This window comes from Lathyrus oleraceus, chromosome 7 (assembly GCF_024323335.1).
Source record: "Lathyrus oleraceus cultivar Zhongwan6 chromosome 7, CAAS_Psat_ZW6_1.0, whole genome shotgun sequence".
Classification (NCBI taxonomy): Eukaryota; Viridiplantae; Streptophyta; class Magnoliopsida; order Fabales; family Fabaceae; genus Lathyrus; species Lathyrus oleraceus.
In genome coordinates this window covers 199,930,618-199,941,252 of record NC_066585.1, presented here as the reverse complement: position 1 = coordinate 199,941,252, position 10,635 = coordinate 199,930,618, and the positions used below count along the sequence as shown (strand labels likewise).

At 36.0% G+C, this 10,635-nt stretch overlaps 1 protein-coding gene across 4 annotated transcripts; it reads left to right on the top strand.

Annotated features, from left to right (window-relative positions):
• The first annotated feature begins 6,226 nt into the window (after positions 1–6,226).
• On the top strand, positions 6,227–10,344 carry LOC127108077 (auxin response factor 3). Of its 4 annotated transcripts, XM_051045445.1 has the most exons (11): positions 6,229–6,559; positions 6,737–7,018; positions 7,249–7,305; positions 7,602–7,784; positions 7,908–7,992; positions 8,090–8,180; positions 8,336–8,500; positions 8,637–8,756; positions 8,843–8,918; positions 9,040–9,199; positions 9,279–10,344. In XM_051045445.1, exons 2-11 carry the CDS (start codon positions 6,758–6,760, stop codon positions 10,112–10,114), a joined length of 2,034 nt encoding a protein of 677 aa, XP_050901402.1. In that variant the 5' UTR covers positions 6,229–6,559; positions 6,737–6,757; the 3' UTR covers positions 10,115–10,344. The 4 variants fall into 4 exon arrangements, with proteins under 4 accessions (XP_050901403.1, XP_050901402.1, XP_050901405.1 ...); XM_051045446.1 differs by having other exon boundaries at positions 6,227–7,018; positions 7,611–7,784; XM_051045448.1 differs by lacking the exon at positions 6,737–7,018 and having other exon boundaries at positions 6,231–6,559; positions 7,611–7,784.
• Positions 10,345–10,635: the final 291 nt, after the last annotated feature.

The following is a 10,635-nucleotide window of genomic DNA, read 5'->3' as shown; positions in this document are numbered from 1 at the left end:
TTTCTGAAGTTGTGAGCAAGAACAAGAGGCAGTGGACCTTCTACACTATGTAAACTTCTCCTCTCTCCATCTCCTTCATTCTGGATCTAAGCATGTCATGAACAGATTATATACATTGCATATGATTGGTTTAAAATGATAGTTTTGCTTGGTTGTTTGGATGTTTGATGTTTGAAGTTGCTGAAACTTTTGAAAACAGATTGTTTTGCTTGACTTTCATGCTAATTTTCGACATGATTAATCCATCTTTTTGAGACTTGGTTGGCATGGTTGTGTTTTACTCTATGAGATCTACATTTTTGCTTTTTATTTCATTTGATTTCATGGATTATGGAAGGAGTTATGCAAGTGTGAAGTTACTAGGTAGAGATTGCATGAAGCTAGGGTTTATGTCGTGCATGGTTTTGGTCCGAGTTTGAAGATGATGCGTGTCATGGTTTGATTGGTTGGGCGTGTGTTTTGTCGTTTCTGACTTAAGTGACCGTGACCGGTTGATACCGTGTCACATGATTTTTGTTTATTTTTTAAGTGTCACGTTTCACTTCGAATTCTAATTAAACGAATTGGGTCATGGGCCATACATATTCTCTTTCCCCCCCCCCCAGCTTTGGGCCCAAGCGCGTGTTTAACTTTTTGTGAGTTCATTACCATTTTGTTGTTACACCCCCTTTGCTATTTAAGTTTATTTTATTTTATTTTTGTTTTATTTCGTTTTCTTATTTTATTTTAATACTTTTAATTATCCAAAAATTCATGAATATATTTTAGGATGTTATTTAATTTTCTCTGTTTTTATTTTATTTTTATAATTGTTTTGATATTTTATTTTAAATTTATCTTGAAATGTGTTTGGTTTGGACCTAATTTATGAATTAGGGTTTGATTCTTGATGATTCCCTTTGATTTTTAATCCCCATTTTTGTACACACGTAGGCACATGTATGTAGAACTTTTGGGTGTTAATTTGATGATTTAATCATTCATTTTAGGTAATGTTTGAACTTGTTCTTGATGCTTAACTTATATGATCAATGGTGGTTTGTGATGCTTGATGTTTGATACCATTTTGAATTTGTTCTTGATCCAATATTTTGGGAAATTGTAGGCACATATATGCTTAGGGTTTGTGTATTTGAGGTCCATTGGTATTAAATTGATGCGTGACTAGTGTGTTTTTATGAGCCTTGATTGCTTGCTTACTTGTTAAGATACTTGTGGACAATTGTTGATTGTTTGAATGGTTTCTTGATCACTCTCTTAGGCACATGTTAGAACACTTGTAAGTGGATGAATTCATGATGTTTTTTTTAATTTTTCACTTATTTTTGGAGCCTCCTAAATACTTCACTTGTGTGGTACAATGCATGCTTAATTAATTGGCTTTTGTTTGCCTTCTTTGTTTGTTTAGAGAATGCACTTGTGCAATCATTTAGGGTTTGTTGTTCTCTCTTGTTCTTGATTGAGATACCATGAGTTAGAGCCCTTTTACTCTATTTTATATGTCATCCCATGTTCTTTTAGTTGTGTTTACAGTGAGTGTCACTCCTAATGTTTGCTTGCCCATTTTGTGACATTTCCTTGAGCATACCTTGTGTTATTGCTCCCTAATGTTTAAATGATCTATATGATTGATATATCATGCCATTTGATTCTGACTTGTGGGCTTTGATACCTCATTTCCATGTTTCTTTCTCACTTTTGCTTAACATGATGTTTGTTTCCATTTAGAGGTATGTTTAGGTTTCACCATGTTCATCTTTTACTCTCATCTTTGAGTATGTTTTGATATGATACATTGGTGATGATTATAGGTACCTCATGTGTAATTATGCCATGTCTAAACTTCTGACCACTCTTGTCTAAATTGCCTAATTTTATTCCTTATACCCATCCTTCTTTGTTAGGAATAGTTGGCTTCTTTTGTTGACTTGGATGAATGATTGTTTCCTTTGATGCTTATGCCTTTGAACTCAATTCCTGTTTGAATTTTTTATATGCCATGGATACATGTTTGAGTTTAATATATTTTTCATTTTTTTCTCTTCTTTATTCATGATGTCCCTTGTCTTTTGTCTTTGCTTGTTAGCACCTAGATTAGAGGACTAGTTTCCAATTAGGGTTGTTTGTGACTATACATTTGTGCAAACTTGTGATATCTTTTTCCCAAACATGATTGATTGATGATAATGAGTTTATTGTGCCTTATTTGTTGACTTGTTTGTCTTCTCATATTCTTCACTTCAATTCACTTTCTTATACCATGCTAAGTTAAGCACTCCACACTTGTAGCCTTATATGCTAACTTGCTTAAGTGCTTACTTTCTTTTGGGCCTTCTAGTGTCAAAACCTCTTGTGCATGAACCTTAGGGTTTTGATTTAACATGTCTAAATTTTTAATTTGATGATAAGTTGCTCCCCCGTGAATGTTTGATAACATGATCTTTTGGTTAGTTAACCTTTGTTTGTTTACTTTGCTTTCTTACTTGTTTAAGTAGGATAGTTCTTAGGTTAGGAGATGTTCATCTGTTTTATACCTTGACTCTTTCATTCTATAGTTTTATGTGTGATTGTTCAATTATCATATTTCATTCTACCTTGTTGCTTGCTTAGGTGTTCACCTAATTGCATGTCCTTTCATCTTTGATGTCTGCTTGTTTAAGTGAATATGCTTTAGGCATTTTGTTTAAGTGCCTATGTGTGAGTGTTTACTCCTCATTAGATATGATTGTTTAATTTCCATCTCTTCTCTTATTTTTCCTTGATGACACGAATGATACTTGTTTAAGTTCTCTTTGTGTTATCTATGGTCTTGGTTTATTACTTGCTTGGGTGTTTACCTAGTTACATGTTATTCCTTTGATACTTGATTGATTAAGTAGGTATGCTTTAGGTACTCTATTTAAATGCCTAATTGTTGAGCAAGTGTTTAATTCTCATGTGATGTTTGCTTGCTTTCATTACTTGTTTAAGTGTTTGATTGTCTTTTTTCTTCCTTCTTTTTTTCTCCTTTCCTTGTAAGAATGCATGCTCCCCATAGGAATATTTAGTTCTTTCTTGGTCAAGATTGAACTAAGTAGACCTTAAGATTGATATCCACACATGACAACATTAGGTATAAGTTCCCTTGATCCTAACTTTAGGTCCACATTGCATGACAACAATTAGGATTGAGATTCCCCTTTTGTTAGTCTTTTCCTCTTTTGCATTCATTCTAAAACTAAAAAAAAATTCTTAATCAAATTCAAAAACACTCTAACACTATTGGAACTCTTTCATAATTAAGAGAGAAGTATACAAATACCCCCACCTTCTAAGGGACCATCTGATATATTCTTTCAACAAAAACACTCAACAAATCAAAACTCCTTTTGCCACTTGGCTTTTCTTATGAAAATTTTCAATAAGGGTTGTTACCCAAAAAAACACCAACAAACTTAAAGTTTTTTAGAAGAACTATGGTGCTCTGATTCTTTTGGAATACGTAGGCACTGGGTTGCAAAACCTAAGCGAGCGCAATAATAAAAATCATTTATTTTTCTATGTTAATAATTCATTTTCATGCATTCCCTTTGTAACCTAACTTTAGACTTGACACACCTTTTGATTAGAACAACAAGAGTGGATCCTGTAGAGTACTACAGACGTGAGGGGTGCTAATATATTCTCCCTGCGTAATCGACTCCCTTACTCATCTCTTGGTTGCGAGATCATTAGATTCATCCTTTTGTAGATTTACTCGGTGTTTCCATTCCCTCTCTTGGGATAAATAACATTGGTGGCGACTCTATTTTGTTTACCCGTTTCTTCGAGATGCGACAGAGGGTCTGAGTTTGAATACCTGTCATATCACTTTTAGAGTCAGACTTATCCCTCCGCCTCTCTCTAGCTTCAGTCATCAACTTCTTTTGTTCGAAAAGCTTAAGGTTTGTCATGTTAGCTGAAATGAAAAGACCAAAGCAAAATTCAGGAAATATAAAATTAATAAGGTTATCAAAAAGCAATAAATATGACATGTAAGCATTACCCACGAAATTAGAAATTTGTTACGGGTCATTAGCCATATGTAGTAAGTCATTAACTTTCACTACCCATAAGGCATCCAAAATGACCAAAGCCTGGATTTCTAGACCGTTCAACTTGTCATAGTTGAAACCGGAGACTGATAACAAACTATCCGACCAATAAATAGGGAAACGGTAGTTCCCGTCCAATGCATATATAACATGGGGATACTTTTTCCCACTCTTCACTCGAATGAATTTGTCCTTAAAACCTTTATAATTTATAGTATAAGCTTGAAGGGAGCTATTTCACAGAATCCCGCTAAAGGGAAACTCGGCCTCCTTTTTACACTCCCTTCAACTCAAAGAACGAGAAAAACAAGCCTAAGGTAGGCGTTATATCAATTGCATCACAAACGATTTCAAAAGCCTTGATAAAACCCCAACCATTTGGGTGTAACTGAGAAGAGGCTATGTTTAGGGCTTTGAGGAGATCGGACCCAAAATCGGTAAATGGGATACGAACTTTAAAATCCTCAATTACCCCTGAGTAAAAATAGAAATACTCATCAGACACTCCTTTGGGTTGAGTAATACAAACCCCCTCACCAATCACACAAGGTTCTAGTATAACATTTACTCGTTCCCGGTGGAGGAGACTAGGTTATTAGAACGAAGCTTCAGGATGTAGTTGTCATCAATGACATTGTGGTCGTAGCTTAAAACCTCTTTGTCTATCAAAGATCAGGTTGCCTCCATCAGAGTGTCCAAGAAACCTGATGATGATGACTCTGAGTCAGTGTTACTAATAGGTGAAGGGATTTCACCATAAACTTCTCTAATAATCCGGTCAAAATTCGTTCGACTCAAGTGACCCTCACACTCTCTCATACATTCGTTCCAAATTTTATTTCTCTCATGGACAGTAAGGGAAATTGGGGATTCTCCCGAATGATCATAACCTCGTAATAAAGACATAGTAAAAAAAGTAAAAAGATAGTGCAAAGGGGAAAGAAGACAATATATGGGGCTTGAGCTGGTAGAAAGATCGAATGATTGATGAAGTAGAGAAATTTGTCAGCAACACTTGCAAGGAAGATCACTAGCTTTAATAAATAAACAGAGTCCCTTTATTTAAAATAAGTTTGCAACAATCAAGAATTTGTACCGAACAAGAGTAATGATGACAAGTGGGAGTTCCCATAGAAACCATCATGATGAGGAGAGAAATTTTTTGTCATCATTAAAATGATTGACATCCAGTAACTTGCTGAATAAGAAGATGATTTAAGGAAGAAAGAATTCCAAGATTTTCTTGTCTGAACACTTCAATCCGATTGAACCTTGTAATCGGGGGACTTATGTACATCCCATAATTCCTAGAGGTCGGGCTTTGGAAAATCGACTACGAAGAGGCAAGTAGATCGGATAACCATAATCTTGCATAGGTCGGAACCCGGTTAGGGTTCACTTAGATACAAAGCAAGCATATTAGAACCAATCTCGTATTAACACTGACAGAAGAACAAGTCAGACCCGACCTCAATGTTAGGAGGCCATGTGGATAGTCACAATGGATAGTTACGAAATATCCCCATGATTGCATAAGAGTTACAAAAATTGAAGGAAAAAACGTTATTTGATCATTACATAGGGCGATAGACGTTATTCAGAGTCATCTTAATGAGGAATATGAAGAAATATACATTTAAGGATCATCGATGAATAAATCAATATAAAAAGGAAAGTTCCTCCATGAAAAAGAGACAACTACTAAAATCTTCTAACTAAATACAACGATTATGATCTCTAATACTTATTTTTAGAGAAATTTCTCAAAAAATACAATATCATTTCATCGAAAAAAATAGAAGTTACGAAATAAATCTTCTATCATATGTTAATGTTGGTTTTCATCGTGATTCCCCCTTGGTCTATCAATTTTTAATTTCGGCTTAATCTCCTGATTTGTATTTTCTTAATATATTTTCTTTATTAAAAAATAGTATAGTACATCTTCAGTTTTCATTGTTGTTGTTTATGGAACATAATCTACCAAGTTAAGTTTTGAATGAAGCTTAATGAAGTTTGATTAAGAAGAAGGATAGGTGTGAGATTTGGTGAAATAGAAAGGGACAGAATAGACAACCCCCGGAAATACAGGGAGACCGTACAAGAAAAAATAAGCTTGACAAACAAAAAGTGACTCACTCTTATTACTGTACAGTTTTTGTTGTTCTCTTCTCTCTCTTTCCTTGTCTGCCACACATCACACCCAAACAGTCTTCAGCATTGCAGTCTCTGCAACACTGCTGCACCTTAAGCATACAGACGAGCGAAACCAGCAAAAGAGTAAACACAAGTAATAATACCAACAATTATTAGCATTAATAGCCACTTCAAAAACCACATCAAAAAACTCATTTTTATTATATATATATCCTAATGAAAGCTGTATTTGATGCCTACCCAAAAGCCCATTCACTCAAAGAGAAAAAGAAAGTAAAAGGAAAGAACCCAAAAAAGAAACAAAAGGAAAATTTGGCAGACAGTGAAAGGTGAGTGAGTGAGTGAGTTTTCTAATGCCAAAGTTCTTTTTGGAGTATTATTGGGTCAGGTTCTTTCGCCAATGCCAAAGCTTTTCTTCACGCTCTTCATGATATATCACTCTCTTTCATCTTCTTCTATACGAGTAACAACTAACACTTTCCTTTTTCTCTCATCATCTTCACTAGCTTCCATTTTTTCTTCCTATCATGGGTTTCATTGATCTCAACACTACTGAGGATGATGAAACACCGTCTTCGAGTATAGCTTGTGGTCCTCTTGGTTCTGTTTGTTTCGAGCTCTGGCATGCTTGTGCTGGTCCTATGATCTCTTTGCCGAAGAAAGGGAGTGTTGTTGTTTACTTCCCTCAAGGACACTTGGAACATGTTCATGATTTTCCGCTGTCTTTCTCTGAGGATATACATATACCCTCTCATGTGTTCTGTCGTGTTGTTGATGTTAAACTTCATGTGAGTATTTCTCTGTTGCTGCTGTTTTTGTTCTTGTTGTTTTTGTTCCCTTCTTTTCAGCGTACAAATCGAATGCTGTCTCTTACTGGTCGGGTCATAGCTTAGTATTATTCTATTTTCTGTTTTTTTTCTTCTTAAATTTGGTTTCTTTGTGGTTTTTTACATGTGGGTTCTGTTTGCTTTGGTGAGATAATTCATGGAACGTGTTTTTTGGTTATTCTTTTGTGCAGGCTGAGGAAAGGAGCGACGAGGTTTATTGTCAGGTGTTGTTGGTTCCTGAAAATGAGGTGAGGCTTATTTATGTTTTTTGGAAATAGTTCTGAAAATGGAAAGAAATTTGAACTCAGAATCTTGAAAGCTTTTCTTCAGTGTTATAACTCTTAGGGGTCTATGAAGAATTTGACAAATTGAGATGATTATAATGAAATTGCTTGATTAAGCTAAGTGTCATATTCCTCTAAGTACAATGTAGCTATAGGTTTGTTCTTTGTCTTTCTTCATTTAGAACACTAGAGAGCTATATTGGTATTTAATGAAGTGACTTTGTTAGGTGATTTTGAATGAAGTTGGTTAATTTTTGTAGCAAATGCAGCAAAAGTTGAGGGAGGGAGAAGTTTATGCTGATGGTGAAGGGGAAGATACGGACGCTGTTATGAAGTCGACAACACCTCATATGTTCTGCAAGACTCTGACTGCTTCTGATACTAGCACTCATGGTGGATTCTCCGTGCCTCGTCGAGCAGCTGAAGATTGCTTTCCACCCCTGGTACTTACTTTGAATGTCGATGCATTCCTATTCGGTCTTCTAGATTGCTCGTATCTGCTTAATCATAGTTTGTTTAAGTCACCACTTATAGATGCTTTGAATTTATGTCCACTTCCTCTTTAGGATTACTCTCAACAAAGACCTTCGCAAGAGCTTGTGGCGAAGGATCTGCACGGCCAGGAGTGGAAGTTTCGCCATATTTATAGAGGTTTTTAATTCATTTCTCATGTTTATAACGGCAAGAACATATCAGGTAGAATGCTCATTGATTGTTTGTGTTTGTATTTTGTTTCTAATGAGCACAGGGCAGCCACGAAGGCATTTGCTTACAACTGGATGGAGTGCATTTGTTAACAAGAAGAAACTTGTATCTGGAGACGCTGTTCTTTTCCTCAGGTAAGATATACTAGATTCTATCGAAATGTTATGTTTTGTACCAAGTACTGGATCCGACATTTTATATTTTTCGGCTACACTTACTTTCTGCTACCTAAGATTAGGGAATAGAATCTACACGAATATGACAATATCTTAACATTGACAAATGACAGGGGTGAGGATGGAGAGCTGAGATTGGGAATCCGTAGGGCAGCTCAATTGAAAAACTGCGGTAACTTTTCATCCCTCTCTGGCCAGCAGTTGAATCTTGGAAGCCTTACAGATGTAGTTAAGGCTTTATCTACTAGATGTGCCTTTAGTGTTCACTATAATCCGAGGTATTTTTCTCGCTATTCTCTTACACCTTCTTTAGTAATTCATGAAAGGGAAATTGTTCGTTTCTATCTACAATTTGAAGAGCGTTATGCTTGAGATCGAATCGATTTTTTCTTTACTTTTACTGTTTCATTGTAGGGTTGGTTCGTCTGAGTTTATCATACCTATCCACAAATTCTTGAAGAGCCGTGATTATTCTTACTCAGTTGGAATGAGGTTCAGGATGCGTTTTGAGTCTGAAGATGCTGCAGAGCGAAGGTTTGTTTATATTATGTGTGCTTTCAGCATTTTGATTTTAGATAACTCTATTAAAGAAAAATTTAATCATATTTCTTTTTATGCAGGTTCACGGGATTAATAATCGGAACTTCTGATGTGGATCCTGTTAGATGGCCTGGGTCGAAATGGAAATGCTTAATGGTATTTTGCTGCGATCTTTTCAACTTCATATCATTAATCATTTATAGTTATGACGCGTATGATTTCATTTTTTGAACAAGTTAAATTGATTGCAATCAAATGGTTTTTCTCGTCATTGTAGGTAAGGTGGGATGACTTGGAAGCGTCGAGGCTTAACAGGATTTCACCATGGGAGATAGAGCCCGCTGGCTCAGCTTCCACTACCAATTGTTCAATGGCAGCTAGTTTGAAGAGGACCAAGATTGGATTACCTTCAACAAAGCTAGAATTTCCAGTTCCAGGTATATTTCGATTTCTTCTTCTTTTGATTTTTTCTACCTCATGCAACATCGTTGATGGATTGCTCCGTTATTTCGACAGATGGATTTGGGACATCAGACTTTGGGGAATCGCTGCGGTTCCAAAAGGTCTTGCAAGGTCAAGAAATGTTAGGTGCTGATACTATTTTCAATAGTATCAGTGCTCGGAGTCACCACCAGTTATCTGAGTTACGAAGGTGCTATCCTGGTTCAAACTATCCCGGGATTGCATCAACAGGAAATAGCATCAGAATCCCACAAATGAATTCTGATGTTTCCTGCAATGGCTTTGGCGAATCGTTCCGATTCCAGAAGGTCTTGCAAGGTCAAGAAATACTTCCTAGCCAACCATACGGAAGAGCCTTGTCTGTCGTCGACAAGGCTTCTAGAAACGGTGGCTTTGGACTTTTTGATGTGCCGAGATCCAGAAATGGATGGTATTCTCAAATGAATAACTCGCATTATCATCCATCCGCATTAATGTACCACCACCAGCAAGGTGCCAATCCAGTTTCAAACTTGGATTACAATAACAAAATCAATCCAGCGATGGAAGATAAAGTCCGTCAAAGAGGATCATATCACGCTTCTGAAGACACAAATTCATTCGCTACAGATTCCATTTCACTACAGATAGGCAGTCAAGAGTTGGTTTCCACATGTAAAAGTAGCTGCAGAGTGTTTGGTTTTTCATTAACAGACGGTGCTCCCGTTGCAAATAAACAGGCGGAACCATCTGCAGTCACTATAAATCCTGGACCTTCGTCCTTCACAAGGCACGTTGAAGAGGATTTCAATCCAAAGCATTCACTCAGGAGCAAGGCCGTAGAAAGTTATTGTACCAAAGTAAGCAATCTTCATCCTGTGCGAAACATGGTAATCGACAGAGTATTCTAGTACACTAAAAAAATGAATCTGCGAGTTTTCGAAGTGGAATAGTAGATAGATGAGGTAAGACATCTTTGATCTATGATATGTAATACAACTTAGTATTATTGCAGCAGAAGAGAATGTTTGATGTTGTTATTGTACTTGTGTTTGTTGTAATAGCTTAGGATATTGAGAACCAAAAGATATTATAACTAATTGCCGAATTTTAGATATTGATCTTAAATTGGTTATGGCTACATTGAAGCTTATGTATTAATCATTTGAGAACTGTTTCTGGTCATGGATTGAACATCATAGCTTGATTTTTGTCCAATAGGCACCTCCAAGAAAATGCCATCTAGAAAGTAATTGACTGTGAAGATTTTTGCTACCATAACATCTTCATTGGTCAGAAATGTGTAACCTTTCTTCTCAAACAATGCTATATAAAAATGTTCTCACAAACGTTGTAGTTTGAATTCAAAATTCTGTATAAAAATGTTCTCACAAATGTTGTAATTAAGTTCGAATTCAAAATTTTACATAAA